At 44.1% G+C, this 16536-nt stretch overlaps 1 protein-coding gene across 2 annotated transcripts; it reads right to left on the bottom strand.

The window, feature by feature from the left end:
* Positions 1-80: 80 nt before the first annotated feature.
* man2c1 (mannosidase, alpha, class 2C, member 1) lies at positions 81-16459 on the bottom strand. Of its 2 annotated transcripts, XM_088641657.1 has the most exons (27): positions 16324-16459; positions 15710-15867; positions 15141-15266; positions 14896-15019; positions 13932-14002; positions 12862-13039; positions 12335-12524; positions 11806-11912; positions 11449-11559; positions 10901-10993; positions 10096-10212; positions 9349-9444; positions 9099-9244; positions 8282-8405; positions 7622-7743; positions 6938-7023; positions 6443-6601; positions 5809-5888; positions 5265-5359; positions 4985-5089; positions 4608-4764; positions 3304-3447; positions 2943-3052; positions 1886-1965; positions 1454-1605; positions 1108-1211; positions 81-605 (listed from the first exon to the last, which is right to left on the bottom strand). In XM_088641657.1, the coding sequence occupies exons 2-27, from the start codon at positions 15808-15810 to the stop codon at positions 491-493; spliced, it is 3093 nt and encodes a 1030-aa protein (XP_088497783.1). In that variant the 5' UTR covers positions 15811-15867; positions 16324-16459; the 3' UTR covers positions 81-490. The 2 variants fall into 2 exon arrangements, with proteins under 2 accessions (XP_088497783.1, XP_088497782.1); XM_088641656.1 differs by lacking the exon at positions 16324-16459 and having other exon boundaries at positions 15710-15986.
* Positions 16460-16536: the final 77 nt, after the last annotated feature.

Below are 16536 nucleotides of genomic sequence, written 5' to 3'. Positions count from 1 at the left end.
AAAAAATACAATTGTCTTTTTACATACATTATAATATTACAAACCATTTAAAAGATTGACAACACTATTATTACTTAAGGTTTTCTCAAACTTGTTTATTTAAACATTTTTATACAGCATATTGAATTTAATAATGTATCATTTTTTTTCTTGTCCACTACCTTGTCACAGTTTGCACCTCTAAAATTGTGATTGAATCACATGATCTGGGAAAATACTCCTGTGGTTCTGCACTATTAAATCATAAAGGCCCCTAATTTATATGATTCAGCTATCCCCAACATTGGAATTACAAATCAAGTTTCTAAAGAGAATCCTGTTTGGATACAGGTCAGATATACACATGTTCACACTGTTTTTTTTCAGTGAATGAGGTGTTTAGGCAAGGTGTGAGGGACAATGGAAAAACACATGCTTTCTGGTGGTTTGTAGATAGAAGGGAGCTGGGCAAGGGGCTGTGCTTCTGTCACTGGTGGCACCTCTGAGGGGTTCACTTGAGAACGAGCAGAAGAGAGACAATCTGGAAGGGGGTGAAGCTGAGCGAGATCCCCGAGGGCGTGACTGCAGCAGGGTGAGCCGAATCGGGACGCTCGAGCAGGTCACAGCTGTGGGGCGAGAGAGACCAGAAAGCAGTTAGACAAAAGAGAGTTATCTCCAAGAGCTCATTTCCTGCACTGGTATTTGTTCCAAGCTGGGTACTCAACTGCAAAGGAATAATGAATTATTTTCTGAAAAATAGAAATGATTTTTGGTACAGTTCAGTAATCAAAAGTACATTAATTTCATTAAAAGTAGCCGATCCCATCACAAAATAAATGCTGAAAGTTGAAAACCAAGATCCAAAAATCCAGCCATTTCTTTTAATTCCCTTCCACTGAACTGTGCTGTCAGCAGAACTATGAAGAGCGGCCGTCAACGTAATTAAATTCACTTATTTTCATTCCACAGCGGACTTCTTTTAGAATAACAGGAAAGTTAAATAAATGATGATAAAACGCCCACGGTTTCGAAAGAGCTTTAGTAATTCCCCTGATGGACAAACACAGCTGATTAGGGTGGGAAAAATAAGAATGGGCTTGAGAGTTTTGGGGATGGAGGCGCACTCACAGCAAAGCCTCTTTCACCGGCAGAGCGGTAGTGAGGGTCACGGTAACACTGCTGCCATGGGACTCGAACAGGCGCAGCAGCAGGGCGTCTTTCTGATCTTCCGCCTGGTGGAGAGAGACGGGAGCAAGGTCAACAGGAAAGCGCAGCTGGGAGAGTCGGCATTTATCACAACTGAAACATTTACTGCACTCAGAAGAGTGAAGTTAGGCAAGCAACAGCTAACGTGGCCCTCGGACTGCTGAGAGCCCTTTGAAAAGCTCTGCATTACTGTAAAACGTTCTAAGCCTTTCTCCAGTGAGCAGAGTGAGGTCTGACTTGTTGTTTCCAGCTCCCTTCATAGAGGTACCTGTTTTACTGTCTCTAAGATAACGGCAGGAGAGCTCAAGGAAAAAGCACTCCAGGAGCTGCTGGCAGGGTCACTTATCACCATGGGGATCACACGCAGGGGCAGGTTGAGGTTGTAAGCACACTGAATGACTCCTGAGTCCTGGAAGGAACCTGGAAGTCAGAAAAAGGAAAAAACATTGTTCTGATTGTAGATTCAATTAAGGGAAAGTTTACCCTCCCCTCATTTCCTCAGTTTTGTCGTCTTGTTTGTCCTACTTTTAACGAGCCTTATTTGCTCTGGGACAATTTGCTATGTTTTATTCTTTGAAGATGGCAGGTGAGGAGCTAAAGTGAAGGAAACCTGTCTTTTCAATGATAAAATGGTGGCAATATACTGTACGCACATGAAGTTCACTGACTTCAAAACCCAAAGTTCTTTGGTAAGACCTACCAGCGTGCGGCATTACTGCGTAAGTGAACTGGTGCTGGCCCATGTCAGCATTGGCATCTGGAGCTTTTGGAGCACGAAGGCTGAAGTAAAGGGGAGATAAAATAGAGATACATTAAGGGAAATGCATTCCTTTTTTTTTTTACAGAGCAGAACGGAACAGCCAAGTCTATTTTTATTACACACTCAAACTATTTGGAATCGCCAATCGTTTCTGAAGACCTGGCTTTCCGGCAAAGTAACCTGCAGCCCAGGGCTGTCCAATCCTTGTCCCAGAGGGCCGGTGTGTCTGCACGTTTCCTAGGTCTCTTTGAAGCTGCAGCACATAATGATTAGGGAGAAGCTGTAAAATTAGTCCAGTTAAGCCAGTAACCAGCAGATTTTGCTTATTAAGAAATTAGTTGGAATGAAAACCCAAAGATACACTGGCCTTCAATACCCCTGCTGTAGCTGCTCAGGAGGGAATGAGAGACATAAATGTGTGTCTCCAACACGCTCACCTCCAGAGTATGTCATTTGTGATGCTGCAAAGTCTCCACAGTGTCTGATAGGAGGGTTAATACAGACTGAAGTAACGGCCCTTCGCTCACTGAAGTCACTGCAAGTCTACAGTCGCCCACAGGAGCAGCTGTTTGCCAGGAGGCTGAAAGCCCCTTGCCAACTAATCGGAACTTGGGCACTTGGGAAATGTCTGTCAGTTTTGGCTAGAGACATGACCAAGGCTTGTACTGCATGTCATGTAAGTGCCTTTACTGGATAAGCCACTACATTTTTTTTAAATTATTCACAAGGTTTTGTCTGTTCTCCATTATTGGGGGTACTCATTGGCTGTGCAGGAGTGTAGGCATTTGTAATCAACATTCTAACACAGCAATGATGCTTTCCTTAGCCTAAAGCCCAAACTGCATTTGAGAAACCAAAACAAAAATACTCAAGATACTGAAATGGACTGATTTATCCTTTATCACAAGAAAAAGAATTAATTACCAACGACATCATCCCCAGTTTATGTGCGTTATCATGCACTGCGACCATGGAGCAAAGACACAGAGACACTCACAGAGACAAGGTGAGGGTGTTCCTGTAAACCGAATATCCGTATTTACAGTCGTTAAGCAGCGCAACACCAAAGCCGTGTTCGGACAGGTCTGCCCATTTGTGTCCCCAAACCTGTGAAACAACAAATTTGAGAGATTAAGACCAAGAGGGAGTTTTTAATTGTACAGTTTAAGTTACAATATCTTTTTCGGCACGGACACAATCCTTGTGAATCCCTGGAATCCTTATCTTTTTAATTGTATTTCTATTGCTCCTTATATTGAAGAAAAACAGTTCAGGTGTCGAATTTCTTCATTGCACAGTGGTAGCACAAAATGTTTTACAGTACTTAGCATACATCCGCCAGCTGTCCTATCTTTTACCTCAAATCTGGCCCAGTCCCAGGATGTGTTGCGGTGAGTGGGCCTCTGCAAGTGGCCAAACTGAATTTCATAGGTGGCACTGGGGCTGCGCACCCTGACAGGAAACTCCACCTTCAGGAACTTGTGAGATTCGGCCCAGTCAACCTGAGGAGAGACGCACCTCATGTCAGACACAGGCATCAGGGCCTGAACAACTTTGTAAGCAACTAGCAAGGTTGGACATACTGTAAATCTGACCTTCTCTGGGCATCGGATTTTGACATGTTCCCCAAACCAAAAAGTATGAGTGGGAAACAATCAAGACCATTGATCAAAGCTCTTGCAAGTGTATGAGATTCAAGAATGCTTGTTTACAACTGTTGATGTGACCGACACAGTTTCAGGATGCAATTATGGTGTGGTGCACCGCGACATCCAGGCCACATAGTTTTAGAAAACAAAAGTTCAGAAAGAGGCCAAAAACCACTCATCCTAACCTGACTTGAGCCCCAAAATCCAGCGCTGACCTTAAAAATGGCCTAAGTAGTTTGTGAATGCTAACCCTAACCCTACCTGGGGTGTCAAGTGAGCCATTCCGCGATCTACTGTATGTATAATTTATAACACAGGGCTTTGAGGGTACTGGAAATACGTAATCCTGCTCATAATCTGTTCTTATAGGCAGTAGGTTAGGTCCCCTTTTCAGGCCATAAAGGCCCAAGGGGATTGGAGGGCAAGGGCCACCATTGTTCTCAACCATCCGACACTGGAGTTGGTGGTGATGTGGTCAGCATCACGCTCCGGCCGGCCTGTTACCCCCGGAAGGGTTAAACCCTGGTACTCATTTGGAAAGCAGGCTGAGAGGACCTGGGAGCTGTGTGGAAGGAATTAGAACTACCTCACTTGCCCCTACCTGGGATTGAACCCGGGACCTTCCAGTCAGGAGCTAGACGCCCTTGCTGTCTGAGCTACCACAGCTCCGACCATTAATCTTAAGCAATTAAATAACATGGTTAACTGGCTACTCTAAGGACTAACACTGACAAGAACTGATTCATATTGAGAGGTAATAAAAACACAACAATATGTACTGCAAAAACAGCATGTGGTGTGTTTTTAAAACTTTTTAATATATAATCGAGTATCGAGTTGTAATCCAATGGCAAATCTTACCCTCAGATGGACTTCCCGGTAGCATTTGCTCAAGCATGAATGGCAAGGACAACAAAACCAACCAAGACAACTCACTGGCACTGAATTTTTTAGCATCCTCAAAATCCACAGACTTCTTAGCCAGGCGTCTCTGACGTGTGCTTTGTTCATACCTGAGTGTGGAACTTGACACAGGGGCACATGGCATCGAGGATGACCTCCTGGGAAATGGAGCTCTTGCCGCTTATCCTCAGAGAGAACTTCACGCTGCCTCTCAGCCCACCAGAACACGCAATCTCAGCTGGGCGCAGGACCTCACGCACTGGCGTCCTGCCGGGCACACACAACTGGGGGTAACTCTTCAGACCAAGAGCTGCAGACTTCCAGAGATTCCCAAGTCAAAGGAAAGACATTTTGCTACACGGGCTTACAAATTAAAGTGACTGAAAATTTACCTGCAGTTAGATGAGTAGTGTTAGGACCTGATTTTTGGGATTTAATCTAGATGCCTAAACATGCTTTTCTTTGGATCACAGATAGATGCTCCTACCTGGTCTGAAGGTGATAGTCCATCACATCCCAGGCATCCCAGTATAGAGGAACATCATCAAACAGAACAAACTGGTTCCCACTGAAGCCATCAGCAATGGCTTCTCTACAATGCAAAACAGAAGCAGGACATTAGCTCTCTTCCTCAGAGCAGGTATGCTATTCTTCTGAAGGAAAACCCCTTTACTGCTTTAGGATAGGACAACAGGATAAGTGAAGGCAAGGATTTCTCATATAAAGGCCTAGGAAAGAGAATTCAAACGTACGAAGGAAGCCCTCACCTGTTTGATTTAACAAGACAGAGAGACGCCACATTTCCTGCCTTGTCCACGACAACTCGTAGAATCCCATTCTCCATAAGAATTGAACCATCAGCCTGTTGGCAAGAAGAGCCGGAACAGGGGGGTTTTCACAGGAATGCTAAAACAGTACATCTAGGAAGAACACTGAATTGCTACACATTTCTTTCATTATTCCCAGCTTACTTGTTACCCCTCTTATTTGTATCACACATTTTAGGTTTTAACTCGGTGAAAACACTGCATCCTCTCAGAGGACTGGTGTTTAGTTTGTCACTGGAAACCAAAAATAATGTTGTGAATTCATTAAATTCAATTTCAGACTGGTTTACTGCAAAGGTGAAGTGGAGTGTTTTCTCAGTGGTCCCTACAATGTCAGTTTAGTTTTAACAAGTTTGTATATATTTTTTTAACTTCCTTCACCTCTCTCCATGTGTTTCCTTTACTTCACTTGGGACTGGCAGGTGTTTGTAATTCTACTTGACACATTGTAACAGTCTGACAGCACTAGAATGAGGTGAATTACCTGAAATGCAACAGTAACAGGATACACAGGTTCAGATTCGGTCACTGTGGCAAAGCCAATACTTGATACTTGCACCAGGGCTGGAGAAGACATGACAGAGAAACCGGCAATAAACTCCAATCGCAATTTCCTAAAGACATTAGTGAAAAAATAAAGGATTTCTACTTGACTGTCAGTTTATGAAAGTACAAAATACAAAAAAATAAAATTGCAAAATAATATTTCAGTACAATTAAAATACAATGCCCTCTTTTTAATCGTAACTTATTGTATCTTATATAGTTGGTGAAGAACGTGTCCATTCTTCTACTTGAAACCAAAACAGAACATTTCTGTTCTTTCAAAATCAAATCAAAATGAAAAAAGAAAACGTCCTAATGCATGGGAACTCCAACTGTGGGTCAGGACCTGCAGTGAGTCACTGTCACCACTCTCAAGAGTTTCAGCTGGGAGCAGAGGCAGGCGTGATCCCACACTTCCTGCCTGCGTGTCTCATTGTCCCATTGTCCACCACTCTCTAGAGAGCTGGAGAGCCGCTGGCTACTAAAGTTCACGGATGACCCCCTGGAAAAGCGGCTTGTGAGAGGGCCTTTGCTACAGAGGATTACAAATCCTAAGGAATTTTTGTAACTACCCAGTTTTGGCTCAGCTCCTCCACTTCCCGGCAATGCGATAACCTCAGTACGTTCCCAGGGCAGGGTATTGAGAGCCATACTCTCAGCGCCCTGTGGATCAACTCCCCAGAGTCCTCTATAGGCTTCCTGCAGCAGACCTGCTCCAGTGCTGCGGATCTCTGCAGAGGAGAAAAATACTGTAGTGTTGGTCACTGTAGCCAGCCATAGCGCAGAGCCATGTAAGTGCTAGTTCTTTATGGGTCATTTCAGGCATATCACACACTGCCAGTGACCGCTGGTGCCAAGAATCGAATTGGTCGACTGTATTCTGGTTCTAGAAAACATAGACCAATGACCAATGACAATAGATTAATGACATCCTGAACAGTATTTGAAATCTGATTGATTTTACATCTCATTGTGCAATCATTATACAATATGTGACACATTTCCTACTGAGTGAATAAAATTGCATTTGCATTTCACGTTTTGTGATAGTCTTGTGCTTTCTTTACCCTGGTAGTATTTTAGAGCATCTTGCACTACCATCTCTATACAGCTGCCAGGAATGACATCATGGAACTGATTGAGGAGCAGCAGTCTGCAACAGAGAAGAGCAAAGACCACACAGGACAGCTGTGCAACTTAGTGAGCATACAGGTGCACGACTTTGCACAACACAGGAAGTCAGCAGATAAGGAAGTCATTTTCTTTACAGTATGTCATGCTTTTTATGCAAATGAAATAGACTTATTTTTATTGCAACTTGAACTCCTTCAGTGCTTTGTGGTTCTACAGTGAGTCATTGCGTGATGGGAATGCAGCAGATGCAGCTACTGTATACAGTAGATGGTGTGACACAGCAGACGTACTGTATGTGTAGTGAGGAAATGAGCTCAGACCGCTGACGGCAACAGGCAATCTCCAGACACAAAAGAAAATGTTAATGTGCGTCCAAAAACTCAGAGGCACCTGCAGTGAGCAGATTTCTTTAACTACCTTGTGCGGCATGTAGCCTGACATTTCGCTTGTGTCTGGAGATCACCCACTGCCTTCAGCATTGTGAAATCATTTCATCACTGCAGATCCTTCTGCTGCATCTCCTGCAAACAGGAAGTATGCTTCCGGTGGTATCCAGTGTAAGTGCTCAGCAGATCTCCAGGTACCCAGTCATGACAGGAGACTTCGTGCGGCTTTACCTCCACAGCTCCCGGAGCTCCTGGGCAGGATACCGAAAGCCCGAACTCCTGCAGAGGGCCAGACTGCTTGCAATCTCAATGTCATGAAGCAAAGCCTCGCACTGACGGTTCCCCAGCTTTATCTTTGCACAGAAAGCACAAAAGCAGCCATGCTCTTTAAATACCGCATGTGACAAAAACAGAGACAGTCATTTCTCACCATACCCATTGCTTACCATTACAATATATCATCTTCACAAGAACAGACATTGAACACTGATCCTGCATTCAAGCTTATTGGCGGAAAGGGGAAGGGGATGGAGGAAAAGGAAGTAGATACAGCTTAGCAAGCAGTTTATAGTTTTAAATATAACACAGACATTATGCGTGTTCTCCATTGCTTTCTTATGTTTAACAAAGTTGATAAAAAGACGAATCAGTTACTGTGATCTTGCTTCATATCTTTTTTACAGTACAAAACAACAACATGCATTAAAAGCAAAAAGGTAGTAATTTTCTCTATTGTGTGGTTTGCTAATGAATAAAAAATGGTGGCTGGCATGAGTTAAGAAATAGACTGCACAGATAAAATTCTGTTTAGAATTTGATTGTTCTGTTTAATATTCTTGTCACTACTATGTAGGGGTCTGTTGACGGGCACATACAGTATACAGTGAATACCTGTGCCTGGGTTGTGTAGGTGCCATTGTGCAGCTCCAGGAAAAGTTCTCCGGTCCAGGTGCAGAGCAGTGCAGAATCAGCCTGTAGCTCTGTGAAGAGCCGGTCGGGGGTGGACATCTGGACCCTGAGAGACAGAGCACCACCATGAGGAAAAGAAAGGCCCACAGTGGCAGTACAATCTATGGGGCACATTGTCTTGGTCTGTACAGAAACGTTTTTTAAATTGTGTGGTTACTGCCATGAAATGGAGATTTCTACACTACACTATGCTGGGCCTGTCCCGTGCTAAAGGGGATCAGCAGATGTAAATAAGGAAATTGCAGATTTCTGTTCTGTACTTAGTATGGTCCTTACTGGGGAGAACAGATATAAAAAAAAACAGTGAAACTACAGCCCCTGTGGTATTTTTTAAATACTACATTTTTATTTAGCTTTTGACTTCATCTAACTGGACTGTTTAACTGTATATTTGGTTCATTCTCAAATAAATATGTAGGAGGTCGATTTATGATCTTACAGAGAATAAACTGAGTGACCTATTCTCCTCACAGTTGTCTCCAAATGGAGTTCACACAGCCAAGGAGTCAACCTGGGTCTGCATACAGCACCTCAGGAAACTGGTCAGAAGCCCCACCCCAACTTGTTTGGCATTTGGCCTGCTTTTCAATGTCACTTCAGCTCCCTCTATGTAGTGCACCTGGAATCCTGGGATTTCAAACTGCTCTGGGACTCTGGGAAGCATGGCTTCACAGAATGAGCCGCTCAGGAAGCCAGTGTTTCCTGGCTGTCTTTGTGTCGCTCCGCCCTGCGACCTCACCTGGGTAAGCCGTCTGTGTCGGAGACTCGCTGGAGCCGGTCCAGCATGAGCTGCGTGGGTCCTCCGCCCCCGTCGCCGAAACCAAACAGCACGGCGCTGTGGTTGGCCCTCCCCTTGTCCCTGTTGTTCCTCACCGAGTTCAGCAGCTGGGAGGGAAGACAGGACGCAGGGATGCAGACAGACATTACGTCAGCAGCCTCAGCCGTGACGTCCTGAAGGGCAGAGGAGAACTCTAGAAAGACGGACTCACATCCTCCACTTTGCACTTCATCTCGTACGAGTTCCCGGGGGGGAAGTGTGTCAAGACCTGTGAGCCATCCAGGCCTTCCCAGAAGAAGGTGTTGTGCTGACAAATGAGTGAAACGTTGAGCGGTTATTGTGAGTGAGAGCTCGTGCTCAGATCTAGTGGAGTGATAGCATTCACACGCACAAGTCTTTCACAAGGAACATACAGTATGTCTAAGACTTAGGCTCTGCCTCTTTCAGTGTGACTTACTGCAATTAGATAAACATTGTGAGCTACTGAAATCATTGTATTCAATATCAGGCCAGCTTGTTCTGCTTGGAATAATGCAGTGGAGGAAATGTAATGTAATGGAGGAAAAGGAAGTGAATACAATTTGAACAGCTTGTCGTTTAAAACGTAAGAAGTTATGTGTGTTTTGCAGAACACACATATGTCTGATGAAAGTTATGTCTAGGGAAGTTAATCAACAGACAAATCAGTAAGTGTGACCTTACTTCATATTTTCTACAGTGAAAACCAACAATATGCATAAATGCAAAAACAAATGTAGTTACTTTCTCTATTGTATGGCTTGCTAATGAATACAAAATGGTGTCTGGTGTGAGTTAGGAAATAGATTGCAGTGCAAAACCTGGCCAAGTCCAGCTTCTATATTTAAGTATAATGAAATATTCTGCTATTCAAAGTCTTGGCCAGAGCACTCTTCGCGGCTCATATTCCACCTGCTGTGCTGGTGATGGAGACACCTACAGGGAACGTGTTGACCAAGTTCCAGCTGAGCTTCTGAGTCAGGAAGCTCTTTATTCCACAGCCCTGCATGATCTGAGGCAGCTGTGCAGAGTAGCCAAAAGTATCTGGGAGCCAGAACTGTAGCCAAAAAGACAAATAAAAGATGTTTTAAACCATATAGTGTCGCATTGCATACCAGACCCTATCGTATCAACAGGCTAAAACTGAATGCATGAAAAAGACCACGTCTGGACTATAAGAAGGGTTACATACAGGAGAAGACTAGTATTTGGCCCATCTAGCCTGTCTGTTTCAGCAGTTGCGCTGAGTTTTTTCAACGTGTGGTAGCAGTTTGTTCCATCCGTACACATTGGTATAAAAAATGTGCATCCTGTTTACAGTTTTAGATGCACTTCCCCTTGATTTCCACTTGTATCCTCTGGTTCAGATTTCACTTTAGTTTCTGAAGCGATCATTTGTATTGATTCTTCCATGCTCTTTGAGGATTTTGAATCCCTGAAACAGGTTCCCTCGTAGCTCTTCTGTTCAAGGCTAGAAAGATTAAATGCTCTTAGCCTGTCATATTGCATAGGGTTATAGGGCTATAGAGCACGATACCCACCCATGTTGCTGAAATCCTAGCTTCTTTAAAGAAACAGCTTTTTTCTCTTTGGATAAATATGCTACAAACTACCAAATGGTTTAGATACGCCAGATAGCCGCTTGCCACTTGTAACAATCTTATGTTCTTAAACACTGTACTATTAAAATCAGTGCAAGGCTGAGACTTTAATGATCTGAATACTAGCCAATCATCTGTCCACACCTCAGTGCAGTACCGCCCAAACTCTTGGTGGAAGAAGCGCTGCCCCTCCAGGAACTGCCTGACCATAGACTCGCCAGAAGGCAGGTTCCCATCCTGGCAGACACACGAAGAAAGATCACGGCATCGCAGTAAAGATCCACGCCTGTGCGATACAGAGATCTCTTCTGGGAAACAAACTGGTAGATTGCTGGTTGTATTTAAGTAACTATACTTCCAAGTATAAATACACAAGCAAGAATAAATACACTGCATTTCAGCACAACACCTCTGTTTCAGTCTGTATCATTACTTTACCACTTGAAGAGTAGGAAAAAAGTCCTCTTAACAGATTTCAGTTGACATTGCAATGCGTAATTTCACTCAGGTCAGCTTATGACGAGCTACTGACAAAGCATTTTTGGTTAAACTATTCTGCCTTTAGGATGTTTCCATTTAAAACACATTTAAAACCTGGTTTTCCCAGCAGCCCAGCTGCCCATCTGATTAACCAGGGAAAGCAGGCACTCTGTAAATCAACAGCTGGCAGAAGCTCCCGTCAACCGACTTACCATCTCCACCCATGTGCCTCCAACAGGTACAAACTGCCCTCTGCTGGCAAACTGCTGGATTTGGGAGTAGAGGCCAGGGTACCATTTCCTCACCCACTCAAACTGCTGGGCCTGCAGACAGAACATACAGAGGTGTTTTTTTCACAAAGGCTTTTTTGATAGAATTTTACCTTTTGTATCTCCTTTTATATTTGTCTTTCATTTTATCTTGTGAAATAGGCTTTATGACGTATTGTAACATTCTTCAGGATGGTTGCTTTTGAAGGGTCTGTGTAAAACACAGATTGTTTTTATTCTTCAGGCAAGGACTCCGAGGCTGGGTGGGGAGGCGGGTGGGTTGGGGGGTCTCTGCAGTACCTGGGAGCAGGTGAAAATGAACTCTGGATTCTTCTCCATGAGCCTGATGACCGTCACCCAGCTGCGAGCACACTTCCGGATGGTCTCCTCGTAGGGCCAGAGCCAGGCTGGGGATGACCAGAATAAAGAGCGCAGGCTTCACAAAATACACTCGGAGCCACGGGTCCAGTTCTCTGAGGGTTATTAAAGTTTGCTAAATAATCAAATGAGCACTGCATTACCCTGTCACGCTGGTACTTAAATGCTGGAAAACGTACACTTCTGTTTGCTTCAGTGTTGCAGTAAAATCAGCGACACAGTTAACAATTTTATTGTTCTCTATATATATATTCCCATATGCACAAAACAGAAATATTAAATCAGTATGTTAATTATGATCTTAAAACTTTTACAACAAATCTGCAAATAGAATAAGATCACTTTATTTATCACTTTCTAAAAGAATCGCTGCTCGGATGCGAACAAGATGTGTGAGGAAGCGAGAGGACAGGTGCGTGCCTGCAGAGAACAGGGCGTGTCGGAGCCCTACCGGAGTCAATGTGGCAGTGGCCCATGGCGTGGACTGTGTGCTGGCTCTGCCCATTCCTCTGGCTGAAGAACACCTCTGCCAAGTGGCGGGCAGCAGAGAAAGTGCTGGGGTCAGAGGGGTCACAGAGGTTCACCATCTCGTTGGCCGTGAACAGGGCCTGGTACCCTCGCTGTTCATTCTCTCCCAGCACCTATTGGTCCACATCAGAGGCCAAACAAGTACAAAGCAGACAGAAGAATTACACATGTGGCACCCAGGTGGTGTGATGTATTATGAATTGTATTGTTGTATTTGATTTTGTTCACTATTATGCATCGAAATTCCTGGAGCCTGCTTTTCTTGGTAGAAGTATTTATAACCTAATTCTTTATTGACAAGTTTACTTACCATAGCTACTTCTAACTTTTGTACACAGTACAACTCTTTTTAAAACAAATTTCTAAGTATGCAAGCCCAAAGCCATGAACCAAGCTACAGTCAGCTTTATGAATTGGGTAGTTGGATAATGGATTGGTTTTGTTCCCCACCTTTACAACATCAATGAGCATCTCGAAGTCAGTCAGGAGCTCCTGGACGCCCCGGTTGAATACTGCAAGCTCCGCCCTCTGGACAGAGTACTTCCTGTGGGGGTCAGGGGGCGCAATCATCGAGCCCTGTCCTGCCCCGAACAGTCCATTACAGGCCACCTCCACATACAGGGTGACACTGCAACATAGAGGAGTGAGTGTGGTTATCTCAAGACCACTGCCTGGCCCAGTGCCGGATTTCCCATGAGGCACTATAGGCACAGTGCCTCGGGGCCTATGACATTTTTAGGACCTACGAAGGAGGGAAACACTAGTGACTAACGAAAAATGAGCTGAAACAACATGCTTGCAATCAAATCTAGGTGCTCCAAATCAATAGCCACACGCTCTCTAGCGGCTGTTCTAGACACTAGAAGTGTGGCAGTGATGGTCACTCGACTCGCTCCGTCAATCACCTGGTTTAGCATTGGGACAGTTTAAAGTGCGTCATGTCAGGTGACGTCATTCAAGTGGCGTTTACCTCTCTTTTTGCACATTTCAGAGTGAATGTGCCTCTGGCCTACGGACACCAAAATCTGGCCCTGACCAGGCCCATGTGTCACAGTTCTACAGTAGCTTTCCAGGATGGAATGGAAAAACCCAATAAAACCTCACATGTATGACTAACAATGCAAAACTCAGTTTAAGAGCATGGCACTTTAAATATAAGCTTACTGATTCCATTGCTAAAAGCAGAGATAGTATACAAACTTCACAAACTGAGGGAAACTAATCAATTTTGATGAAGACTCCACCTGGGAGATTGAACTTGGTACCATTAGAACCTATGGTAAATACAAAAATGACCCATTCATAAACAACGCACATACAATTTTGGTCTAAAGTGAAAAACAATCGTTATTAGAATTCATATTGCTTTTGACGTCAGCAACTGCAGATTGACCTTTTCAATTTATGATCATTTCTTAAAGCAGGTCCAAGCAGATTAACTGCCAGGAAGCCGACAGGTGCCACTGATGTTGAAAGCATCACGAGGAAATAATTTAGACTCAGGAACAGACAAGACTCACCTGTGTGCCTCCTCCTCCCGGAGGCTCTCGGACAAAATATAGCTCGTTTTCTCGCCCTCTTTTGTTAAGCCCTGCATTTCAGGAGGCAGAAAAAAGGCTGTATTGGTGACGTTTCTTCAGAACACACAGACAAAAAGAAAAAAGATGGAATTTCTAGGGGCTAATGCAATCCCTGACTCTAATAATTATGTGCCAGTAGTTTGGGATTTCTTGCTTGGGTGCCTGTCCATATGGAATCGTGTGCTCCTCTATATCCGTGTGGATTTTTGCTGGGTGCTCCTGTTATCTCCCACCCCCAGACCTATAGAGGTTAGGTTTGATTGCTTACTTTAACCCTTTTCAGGGGTTTGGTCCTGATACTGTTTAGGTAACCGACACCAAACCAAATAACCTTCTCTCATTTGTGTCCATTCTGATGTTCCAGTAGCGAATCCAGTTGCTGCTTCATGTGTTTATTGTACATTTAAGAGATCGAACCAGAAGTCTTCTCTTCCTGGGTGTCACTAGGATTCACAACACCCAAGAATGAAGCGTACTGAAAGGATTACGGAGTGTTTTAGTCTAAATCTGGCATAACCCCCTCGGCTGAGGGCTGATCTCCTGGCCAGGGGTCGAGGAGGCTGGGACCCCCCTGCAGAGTGAGGAGTGACCCAGGGGCGGCTGCAGAGGTGGAGATCAGGTGGAGGTGAGATGCAAAAAGATGTACGCGAGGGAGAGAAGGAGATTACGAACACTATATAATGTTTTAGGTGAGGAAATGATGTCAGAAGTGATTTTGAAATTGTAGACAGCTGAGTGCTACTGAACTTGGCTGTTGTCATCCCTAGAAAGCTTTTGTTAAAATCTCCATTAGGCTGCTGACTGTGAAATGCACTAAGAAAGAGAAGACGATTGCATATTACATTTTGAAACCATGGCTGCAGCAGCATTCTACAGTACACGTGTAAGAGCAATCTTCCCCAACCTGAACAGGCTGCCCATCTCTCCACACCATCCCCTCTCCATCACTCTCCCATCGCAGGTGAATTTCCTTCCCCGCCCAGCAATCAGGTATTGTCAAGGACACCTTGAACCAACATGTCCACCACCTAGAAAGAACGCTAGAATTTAGTTTTCCTTTTTGTTAAAGCTCTGTGATACAAAAAGAAAAGCAGAGAGTCAACAAAGTTACAATGGTGGCTCGAATATGGTCCTGGAATCTTTACTCACGTAGGTCCAAAACTGTCCCCAACCTTGCACGGCTGAAAGGTCTGTGTCACAGCTTCGGAGAATGAGATTCGTTTTGGGGTGAGGAACACAGAGAGAGATTCTAATGGACAACTGTCACCATACAGCCTGTGAAGACATGATAATACTTGTTACAAATAGGGAAAGGAGTGCAGTAACTTTTCAGCTCACGGTTTGTTTTGGTCCATTCCAACTCACGGTCAATTTCAGGACAGCTTAGAAGGGTCTGATGCATTCAGTCACTAAAGTACATAACAGTAATATAAAGATAAGAAGCATTCATTCAAATGCAACAATACTTTTACATTATCGCGATCAAAGGTCTTGTTAACTGCATTTCTTAGTGGCATAAAAGTGCTCAATGTCCGAAGTGGGGGTGTTCCAAGCTTTGAATGCAGACACGGTTGAATTTTTCGATTTAATCATATGGTTGGTTGCTCATGCTACCGCCATTCTAAGCAGAGTATCGGTATTTTTTTAATGGAGCAACCTCAAAACACTGTGCACTGTAGCTCCTTGACAAGTAAAGGAGATTCACTGTTTTTTTTTACCTTCCTCTAAGATTGCAATCGGTGAAATAAATGTCAGAGATAAACTTCTCTGCTCGTTCCAAAAGCGTCCGACGATTCTTCAGCACTGGCTGGTGATACATTGCCTGAGATACACTGTCCAGCAGAGTCAATAACTGTCCCCAAGACGTTCACTAACACTGAGAGAGCAAGGATCACAACAGACAGAAAGGGAGATTCAGTAAGTGGTAGATTCATGCATGCTCCTCCTAACCCGGAAATATCAGAGACTGTCTCTAAATTACAAATTTGCTGAATTTGCACACGAAACAAATGCCAGAGCGCCAGTTAACAAAGAAACATTGACTCTCAAACAGGATTTGCCGCTGACAGGCTTTCGCTTTATTTTCATGCAGCTTCTTCGGTAACTCTGCCTTCAGCTGTTTTACAATGAATGCTCGAAATAATAAGTATGTAGCCGATACAACGGAGGTCATGGAGTTAAATGTTTCGTGCGAGGGATGAAAATCGTCTTTTACCACACATGATTTCAATAGAATTGCAAAACGTCTGTGACTACGGATTCACGGTTTTCAATATTTCATTAATAATAAAAACGGGGAAAAAAATAAATTTAGATGACAGAAAAACATTGCGTTGCGGATTACATCCATAGAACACCGCACGGCTCCCTAAAGCCTTTGTCATTCAGTCATCCGACGGCGAGGTGGCGCTACTCCCTGAAACCCGTCGGCGGCCTCGACTCAGGGTCATGCGATCTGCGGTCGCGCTAGGGTAGGAGCAGCATCGGTTGTGCTGTGCTGTTCTGAATGGAACTAAAAGGAGAGAGAAAATACACGTGAAGATTT

The sequence above is a fragment of the Lepisosteus platostomus genome, chromosome 7, assembly GCF_059453375.1.
Source record: "Lepisosteus platostomus isolate fLepPlt1 chromosome 7, fLepPlt1.hap1, whole genome shotgun sequence".
NCBI classification, from domain to species: Eukaryota; Metazoa; Chordata; class Actinopteri; order Semionotiformes; family Lepisosteidae; genus Lepisosteus; species Lepisosteus platostomus.
The sequence above is the reverse complement of the archived record's forward strand: the minus strand, read 5'-3'. Positions and strand labels throughout refer to the sequence as shown.

Excerpts from the sequence above, each read along its gene's own strand:
- man2c1 (XM_088641657.1), bottom strand. The coding sequence starts at position 15,810 with ATGTATCACCAGCCAGTGCTGAAGAATCGTCGGACGCTTTTGGAACGA. Across the intron at positions 12,525-12,861 it reads TGCTCATTGATGTTGTAAAG|GTGCTGGGAGAGAATGAACA; the intron begins GTGGGGAACAAA and ends GTGGACCAATAG. Across the intron at positions 8,406-9,098 it reads GACACAGACGGCTTACCCAG|GGTCCAGATGTCCACCCCCG; the intron begins GTGAGGTCGCAG and ends TCTGTCTCTCAG.